This window comes from Pristis pectinata, chromosome 11 (assembly GCF_009764475.1).
Source record: "Pristis pectinata isolate sPriPec2 chromosome 11, sPriPec2.1.pri, whole genome shotgun sequence".
NCBI lineage: Eukaryota > Metazoa > Chordata > Chondrichthyes > Rhinopristiformes > Pristidae > Pristis > Pristis pectinata.
Genome location: NC_067415.1, coordinates 42,598,855 through 42,608,450, shown reverse-complemented (window position 1 = coordinate 42,608,450; position 9,596 = coordinate 42,598,855). Strand labels below are relative to the sequence as shown.

At 45.3% G+C, this 9,596-nt stretch overlaps 1 protein-coding gene across 1 annotated transcript; it reads left to right on the top strand.

Annotated features, from left to right (window-relative positions):
• The first annotated feature begins 5,408 nt into the window (after positions 1-5,408).
• On the top strand, positions 5,409-8,003 carry LOC127576018 (protein FAM181B). The gene has a single exon (XM_052026341.1). It carries the CDS (start codon positions 5,628-5,630, stop codon positions 6,672-6,674), a length of 1,047 nt encoding a protein of 348 aa, XP_051882301.1. The 5' UTR covers positions 5,409-5,627; the 3' UTR covers positions 6,675-8,003.
• The last annotated feature ends 1,593 nt before the right edge of the window (positions 8,004-9,596 follow it).

Below are 9,596 nucleotides of genomic sequence, written 5' to 3'. Positions count from 1 at the left end.
ACCACTTGTGCCCCCTGCCAGAACCTGAGATCTAAAATTCAGTGAAGATTTGCTTCATTTGCAACCTACACTTTCTCAGAATTATACTGATTAATTATTTTTTGTCTCTCAAATATCAAGTATGCATTTCCGGGTCACTCTGTAAGGTGGTATTCTCAGTGACATCTGCCCTTAACCTTATCCTGGTTGCAAAGCTGTGAAACAATAACATGTTGCCACAGCTGAAGAGGCAGTGCTGGGTGCATACTACAAGGCACCCTTTCTGAGGTATCAAGACACATGAGACTTGTGGGTATCCTTTGCAATTCAGTAACCATTTTGATGTTAGAGTTGATACACTAAACTGACACAACTCAAAAGCATTAAAGTAACACACAACACGGTATGAGTTCATGGAAGATGCACTATCATGAGAACTAATATGCACACTCAAGGAATGGAAGTCTTTGCTGTTGATATGAATGTCTGTCTTACATTTGGAGTTGCAATTTATGCCCAAATTAGGATTATCTAGTAGGTCTGAAAAAAAATGCTCCTCTGCTCAATCATTTGTTTGTGTGGTCTGGAGACACCGAATGCGGATGTTGAAATCTGGAGCAACCCCCCCCCCCCCCCCCAAACTACTGGAGGAACTCAATGGGTCGAGCAGCATCTGCAGAGGCAAAGATACGGTCAACGTTTCAGGACGTTTTTACACTCTCAGACGTGATGCAGGGTCTCGACGCAAAACGTCAATCATCGCTTTGCCTCCGCAGTTTGTTTCTTGTCTGGGTTATCTGTTGAATTCCGGTCAATTCTCCCTTAGATTCTACCTCTCGCCTACAGACTAGGGACAATTTACAGCGGCCAATTTACGTGTCCCTGGGATGCGGGAGAAAACCAGAGCATCCGGAGAAACGTGGAGAACGTGCAAACTTCACACAGATAGCACCCGAGGTCAGGATCAAACCCGGGTCTCTGACGCTGCGAGGCAGCGGCTCTGTCAGTTGCACCACTGGCATTTCGGATTTATTTCCGCAGGAGCGGTGTTGACTTTCAGGGAATTGTTTCTGAACCCGAGGACAGCTCCAAGCGCCTGCTTCTCTACACGCTGGCAGTCTTCCAGTACCACTTCCAAGCCGAGCGCGTTGGGACAATGAAGCCAGGAGCCGAGGCTCCCATAGACGCGACTCACAGCCCCGGAACTCCTACATGGCAGACCCTGCTTTCAGTGAGCGGTGGTCTGGTCCCACAGACAGGCGGCCTGGAATCTCCAGCCCACCGCCCCAACATTAAAAATGTTTTACCGGACCCAGGGAGACGTTGAGGGAGCTGGGCATCCACCGGCCATGCCCAGGGTTGCCCGACCTTGTGGGCACCAGACGTTGGCCCCAGAGTGCTCGTTTGAACCATGCAAATGTTGGGCCCTCCCGCCGTGTTGACCCCGGTCTGACCCGAGTAATGTTGGATCCGTTATGTCTGTGTATCGAGGGGGCTGAACCTTTACAACCTAGGCAGCTCTGCTGCTGATTCTCAAGACACGTTATAAACTCATAGGATACTTTGGACCAAGGAAGAATCCAGGGTCAGATCCTAAATTCAGCTATACAATGTCGTTTAAGTCGATCTAAGCCCCCGTTCTTTACTCGGTTAACCACTTGTTCAATCTTACTTTCTGAATGCATCTGATAAGCTGTTTGCTTCCCTTCTTAACCACAGCCCTTGCACTTGACCGGCTGAGCTGTTTGGTAAATTAACATTATTACTCCGTGTCTCGAATTAATTGACAGTCAAAACCTGAATGATTTTCCCTAAACCTGACGATTAGGATGGCAAACTATACGGGTCGACTTGTTAACTTAAAACGATCGGGTAATAACCTTAATTTATTAATTGCTTTACACCAGGACTCGAGATGCTTTGCGAATGTTGGACATCCGCCAGAATTAGTCGTTTTCTAACCCCTTTAATGTTCGCGAATTTATAACTGTTGCAAGAACGTTATGTGATTGGGAGTGCAGAGTAACCTGCATAATAAGGTAACGATGACTGCGTGTGGTGAAGTGGGGGTGGGGGCAGGGGTGCTTGAATAGATGACAATTGATCCTGATAAAAGAGGAGGAGGTTTAAACCGTGTACCTGAAGGCAACTATAAAAGATCCCTCTGTCCTTAAATGATGTCCCTAGTTGCTTAAAAGCGCGCTTTTCTGAATTGGAAAACAACTTGATGCCTCCCGTAGCATTTGGCAGTTGTCTGTAAGTGTCAGTCACCTCTGGCCCTTCAGTACAATGCAGAGCATACTTTGAATTTAGAGCAGCCAAAATGTCAGCTATTTCGCTGATGATGTCATTTTAACCAGACCGAATTGATGGGAAGGCACTTACAAGCAGCAAGGATGTGTTTTACATAGTCTATAAAACAAAAGGAAAATTTATTTCTTCTGCGGGCAAGAAAATATCCGAAACAGACTGTGTTCACGAAAAAGTACTCGCTGCATAAGTCTTTCTGCAAAACAATATTTACTTACAGTTGTCACAATCATCAATCGCAGAGAAGAAAACCCCTGACAGTCCAAATTTACATCTGTCAATTATTTTAAACCTTGCCTTTTAACTTGATAACAGTTAGTATGGTAAACTAATTGATTTTAAATGAACATTATCATATTTTAGTCGGCCAGTCACGATAAATCACACTCTAAAAATCGCCTATACAAATGCGAACCTAAAACGCTCATAAAATCGTCCTTTGTGGAGGAAAAAGAAGCGCGTTTTATACTGTTGCTAAGGTTCTTATTGTTTTCTCGCAGTTTTTGTGCTCGAAGGTCAGCCTTTCTCCGAGTCTCTTTCAGTAGCTTTGCTGTATTGGGCTGAGATAATTAGATCAGTGCTATCAGTTTCACTGTCCTTTTTCTCACTACTATTTACATGATAAAGGCAGTTTATGCTGGTTGCTGTTTCCCTTTAAATGCTCCACTTTCTTACACAGTGAATGATTCAGTGCATCACCTTGCCATGTATTGGCAAGGATACCCAGACCCTTGGGAAAAACAAATCGACGCTTTATCCAAAATATAGAGCTGTTTACATAACGGTATCACCCGATGGAAAGCGTTCACTCGCCAAGTCATAGTTATCGGCCATTAGATCACATTTACAGGATTTTACCCAGCGCTATCATTAAACACCATAGGAAATGGGTATTAAAACGATTGGAACCGCATTACTGTGCTTTAGTCGATGCGTTCATTGGAATCTGTTCCTACAGTTTCCAACTTTTACATTATGTTCTCTCTAGGTTGAGAGCTATTTGCTGTTAAATTAAAATGAAGCATCTTAAGGTCAAATTTTCTTCTGGCAGACTGAGCCCGAACTGGATTTTTCCTTTAATTTAATAGCTCCAGAAGCTTTTTCAGTTAAATCGACTGTTCATTATTTAGCACCATTTACGGAGCTGTGTGGTGAGTTTTAATGAATCCTTGGCACAAAGCGTCCTTTCAGGCGAGGGAAGAATAGACTCTATTTAGACCCTTACGGCTGTACGTCAAAGGCTAACCATAATACTTGTCAAGCTGGGAAAAATTCCCACTGATATGGGAATGTGTATTTGCGCCTGCAGCTAAGAAATCAACCAAACAAATAACAGGTATACAGAATAAGGCGAGAGGTTTCCAATGTACAAGCTTTCACAATGGCACCTGCTCAAGGTAAACCATGCACAAGAAACGAACACCTGAAGCTGGTCTTGAGTATCCTCCAGGTCTTTCTTGGGTCGGGGGAATGGGGTCGTGGGTGGGTGGGTGGGGGGGCGTGGGGGTGAGCAGTTTGGCGGTATCGAGGCATTATCCGGACTGCCAATATTCATTTAAAGTGGCCCTAAGTATTAAAGAAAAATAGAGCTTGCCTTTCGCCAGATCACACTGCCCTTTGAATTTGACTGTTTATGCGACTGTATTAACTATTGTAGATTAATTGCTCGTTGACACACTTGAATTACAAGACGCTTTTCGTTCGCTGAAATGAGCAGAGTCTAAGTTATATAACTATGAAATTAGAGGTGTTTTTCATTGACCTTCTTCCCCATGTTTTGTACCTCTGGAGAATGTACAAACATGAAATATAATCTCTGGGCAAATTTCTGGAAGAAATAACAACCTGCATAAAAGACCGACATATCGAAAAGTCCCAAGGCGCATGTCAGAAGCGTTATCATCAAAATTTGACACGGAGTGTCAAAAATAGATTATTAAAGCGGGTAACTGAGAGGTAGATTTGAAGAAGCGTTTTAGCGGAGGGGAGGTTTCGGGAGGTAGTTCGGAGTTAAAAGCAGCGCCAACGATAGTGGAGGATTGAAGAATATGAAGAGAGGGAGACAGTTTTAAAATCCAGCCGTCGCTGGAACCATCAAACATCGCCAAACATGGAGTGTCATTTGGGTTATGGACCGAGCTTTGGATGAATGGAAAGGTCAGCCCGGTTTCCATTGGGACAGTCTAGAGATAGCAAAGACATGGAGGAGTCTTGTAACAGCAGATACACCGAGACATATCGAGGTGGAAATAGGCATTCTTTGTGGTATAGATGTGGTGTGAGGATCTTTTGGAGACCACCTAGAAAACAATGGTTGTCAACCGCTTGGCATGGCCTCAGCTAGCTGTCGAAGTGAGGGGTGGAGTTACTGACCAGGGAACAAGGTCTGTGGCAGACCGAAGACAAGTTTTAGTCTGCCGAGTGTGTGGCTGGAAGAAGTTTCTCCTCACGTAGCACTGGATGTGAGAGAGCATGGAGAGGGACGTGTTGGTGAAGTAAAATCGGGGTTGTCAGCGTCCGTGGGAAGCTGACGCGGTGTTTTCCCATCATGTGGCAGAAGGACAGCAAGTCGGTGAGAAATGGGAAGGGACCGACGAAAGGTCCTTGTGGAGCATCGACCCTGCAGAGAGTGAGAGGGAACTTAGAGCAATAAAAAATCGAATCTTTTCAGTTTGTCTATCTTCCAATATACATTAAGCGTGTCGAATGCAAATCCGGGGTTCAAAAAGTACAAACAAAACCAAATATATATATATATTGATGAGAACTACTTTCATTCACTACTCTGGGCTTTAAGTGCCTACCCTTTCTAAATTTCTAAACTTTACACTGAGGTAATAAAGTGTTTCTCCAAACCGTGTCCAACCTCCTTAAGCTGTCCGATTTAATGAATTCACAGCTCTATAATAGCCTCTGGGTCGCTTTTGACTCACTGATGCGACTGACGGGAAACGGATCTTGTTTCCAGCCCGAGCCTAGAGCGAAAGCACATTCATTAAAGCGCTATTCACAAGGTGGTGGCGGAGTGGTCTGGGGGAGGAGCTTGCTGGAGAGGCGGGCTGCGGGCAAAGCGATGGGATGATGTATTGCCCAGTTTATTTGGAGCAACCTTTCGGCAACTGAAGTCTGGGCTGGATTTAAGTTTGAGAGCTCGATCGTTTCCCAGGGTTTCCCTCCGCTCTGCCCCACGCCCCAGTGTCGAGTCGCCTACCGCTGGAGTGTTCGCTTAGAGCCAAGGGGTTTCCGAAACCTTGGAAAATGTGCTGGAAAACTTTGTAGGCACTTTCGAGAGAGTAAGGGCTGGCTCCTGTTGACCCTCGAGAGTTGGGGGACAGGAGATGGCTGTGCAGGCTGCCATCATGAACCCTCACTTCATCCATTTCTGTTTCCCCGGTTCCTCGATGGAATATGAGCTGGAAAGTGCTTACAACGGGGCCCTCTTGGGAGAGGTGGAGAGCGCCGGCGAGCTCAAGGAGACCACCAGCGCCCTGCTCAACTTCATAGACTCAGCCTCCAGCAACATCAAGCTGGCTTTGGACAAGCCGGTCAAGTCGAAGAGGAAAGTCAACCACAGAAAGTACCTGCAGAAACAAATCAAGCGGTGCACGGGGATGATCTCCGCGAGTGGCAGCGGCGCAGGACCTGGGCAAGAGGCAGGCGGCAAGAGGCAGGCATCTTCCCCATCCACCACCTCCTCCTCCTCCTCCACCACCACCGGCCACTTCCAGTGCAAGCCCCCGCCCAAGAAGGATGGCTCGCAGTCCAGCCTTCAGAGCAAGTCGCTGGCGGCTCTCTTCGACTCGGTGCGGGACCTGCAGCGCTCGGCGGCCGGCGGCGGCAGCAAGAAGGTGCCGCTGAGGAACCGCAACCTGCCGCCGTCCTTCTTCACCGAGCCGGCCAACGTTAAAATCACCTCCACCTCGGGCATGTCCCTGAAAGACCTGGAGAGGGGCAATCCCGAGGCGGCCGAGTTCTTCGAGCTGCTCGGGCCGGATTACAGCAACATGATCTCGGGTCAGGAGCCGTTCCCGGGGCGGATCCCGCAGCAGGGGAGCTGCGAGCTCGGAGCCCACGACTCGTACCGCGGCAGCGCCGCTCTCAGCGCCAGCTTCTCCCACTTCCCAGAGCCCTGGCTCCAGTGCAACCCCTCGAAAAAGAGCCCTCCCGGGGGCTGGAGCCTCGCTGCCCCCGAAAGCGCCCGGACAGCGGGAGGACTCACGCCGTTATACGCCGGCAGCCAGCCGACGAACACCTCGCCCATGGAGGAGCCGCCCGCAGGTCTAGCAGCCTTCTCGCAGTTCTTCCCCGAGTGCTCGCTGCCACCGGTCTCTTACGAGTACAGTCCGGGATTTAATTGCGGCAGACAAACCTTCCCCGGCCTTTAATTCCCTTCTTGAAACACTACATACGACTTTTGAACTTTTGTGTTCGTCCAGGTGAACTCGCAAGTTCGGCAAAGAGCCTTTTTGTACTTCTGAGCACAAGAGGCGAATACTCCGGCTCCACATGACAACAGAGTGAGCCACGGCGGACTGAACACACTACACAAGGGGAACGCACACACGCGCGTTACATAGAGTGCACCAAAGATAGGAAATATCTTGGTTGCTTTAATTTCTTTAAGGTCAGACATAATGGTCCGTCGCTATTCCGTGTTAGCCTAGTTCGAGAAAACAAGCATGATATGTAATAAAGTTGGCTCTGATTGTGTATAAACCTTGTGCTGACGTGCAAAACGGGTCATTTCAACTGCCAATGTTGCATGAAACTCAGAAAGAAACACTATAAAGAAGGGCGCTGCTCTTCAGACGCCGTGTAGATGCAATTGCACTTTGTGGATTGAAGGATTTGACCGAGTAAATCTGTGCTGATTGAGCAAACAGTTCTGTACGTGACAACGGACGGCAAGTCCCGCATTACCAGGACACAAACAAAATAATAATAAGCTCTATTATAATCAAAATCTGTCTGAAATGATATAAATTTGAACGCATATACCAAAACATTGGGGAGCTAAATACGAACAGCCGAAATTGTGTAAAGGACACTAAGATCATACGACACGGTTAACCTTGAACCATAATGACATTTAGTTTTGGAACAAATAGACATTTCTAGATTGTTATTTATAGTCTGAAGGACAGACTGTTAATGCTGAACATCCGCATTAACCGTTAATATTTGGCCTACTTCTTGGTTTTCATTTTATAAATCGATAGTCCTGACACCCAGCTGACAACAATATTAGTTTGCCGATGTTATCTTTGTTCATTTCCCAAAGAGACAAACAACTCTGTCAAGAATTGTCCTCCAGGATGTTCATCTTCTCCTAGTACCTGCTGTGCTTTGGGTTTTAGTGTCCTGCCTGTTTAGAAACCACTTGATCTGTGAGTTATTTCGAGAAAGGTACCCATTGCAGCTACCTCTCGAGTGAAAGGTCAACAGACAAAATAAAGCTGGTCTTTATTTTCGGAATGCACGACGTCTGTTTTGAAGTTTGTTTTCTTTTACCGCGGGGCGGTGGTGATGGTGGGTGGGGATGGAAGGCAACTCAACACTACAGGAAGCTGCAGAACTGCTGGATGACACGGTCTTCCTATCTTCTTCATGGCCTGTTCTGCATTACCGACCAACCTGAAAGGGAGGAAATTACACTTGATGGGAGATTAATACTCGCTCATCTGAATGCGATAATTGCGCCTAAAACATGTTCTGCCCTTTTAGCTGAGCAAGGCTAATTGCATTACAATCCTGTACTTTGTCACATAAAGATTTACAAATGGCTCTGGTACCGATCACTATTCAGAGGTTTACTGTTGTCTCATTAATAATGTTAATATATTGTGCCGCATCATTCAAAGCTCTTCACTGAGGAAAACATAATAATGTGGAAAAGTGGATATTATTAATTGAAATGTTGCCACGTTATATGCTATATTATATATGCATCAATAATCCTCAAATAATTCAAAAATCTTTCCGATGGGAAATGACAGCTTTCGACAATCTTCAAGAAAGATGTCGTCCTTTTTTTGTCAACAATCGGGTGATTGTCAGAATGTTACTCATAACATGAGATTGTAGAATTCAAGCCAGATGACTTTTTTAAATTAACGATTCCCTTTTTGTAGATAACAAATATGAATTCAGTTTGCGGAGTGTCTTTCTGTCTGGGGGAAAACTACATTTATAACAATATGCAGACTCCACTTTTATCCCAACAACATATTTCTAGTCTAAAAAGATCACAAAGTACAATGCGCAGACTTTTCAGATTTCCAGACATTAGAGCCGCAAGGCCATTTGAAACACAAGTAGAATCTGGCATTTCTGGCTTCACTTTCACTGGCACTTTTAAAAACCCAGTAAGACATAAACTAGAATTCGAAAGTGTGTCAGCTGTGACCGACGTCACACATACATGTTAAAACCGTACTTAAAACTTTCCTTTTGTACTCAGTTTTTCTGAAGAACAACTTCGATCCGGGATTAACTTTACATCAGTTTTATACCCCAGGGATTGACCATTAACTGGGATTGGAGATCTTCACAAGGATTCCACATTCGCTATTATACCAAACTGCTGCCGAAACTCGGCAAATCTCCAGTGTTCAGTCCGTCGAATGGACTGGCAAAATATCTCCCAGTTTTGAACGCTGTGCGGGATAGTATCCCCGCAGTATGCTTCAAAGTCAGTTTATTTTGCGATTAATTCAACGTTAATACATTTGAATGGTAATTAAGACAACCCTTTTAATTTTCCTCCAGCACTACAGACGTGCACAGGTAAGGGGACTTGTCCAAAGATTAGATCCCCATGTAACTCAACTTCAATTAAAAAAATAAGGAAGCGGTTGAAAACTATCACTTTCCCAGAACGACATTGTGATTGCACATACCGCTCCTCACTACAAATGTTATGAAACATGCTGTCCCCACGTCTCTTATTTCTAGTTTTTTATTCTTGTTTTTCCCGCAACGTTACTTGAAACGTGCAATAAGTTATAGTAAAGTTAGCTTCAAGTTCTGTCTTTATAAACAAACGCCAATGTATTTCTCCAATTCTACTTAAAGTTAAAACAAAACCTTGAAAATTATAGCAATATTAAAACCCACGCCACCAGCTGACGTTGCAGGATTACTCCTGAAACAGATCTCAGACAATATTATTTTGCTTTGCAAGTCCAGCAATGGACTTGAAGCTAAACTCTGGCAATGAAGAAGGCTGGGATTGAATCCGGAATAACAAGTCCATCAGTGAAGAAACCGAGTTTGGTAATTCCAAGTAGCAAATGTCCATGCTCTGG

Bases quoted from the DNA above. Each gene is read 5' to 3' on its own strand.
- LOC127576018 (XM_052026341.1), top strand. From the start codon at position 5,628: ATGGCTGTGCAGGCTGCCATCATGAACCCTCACTTCATCCATTTCTGT.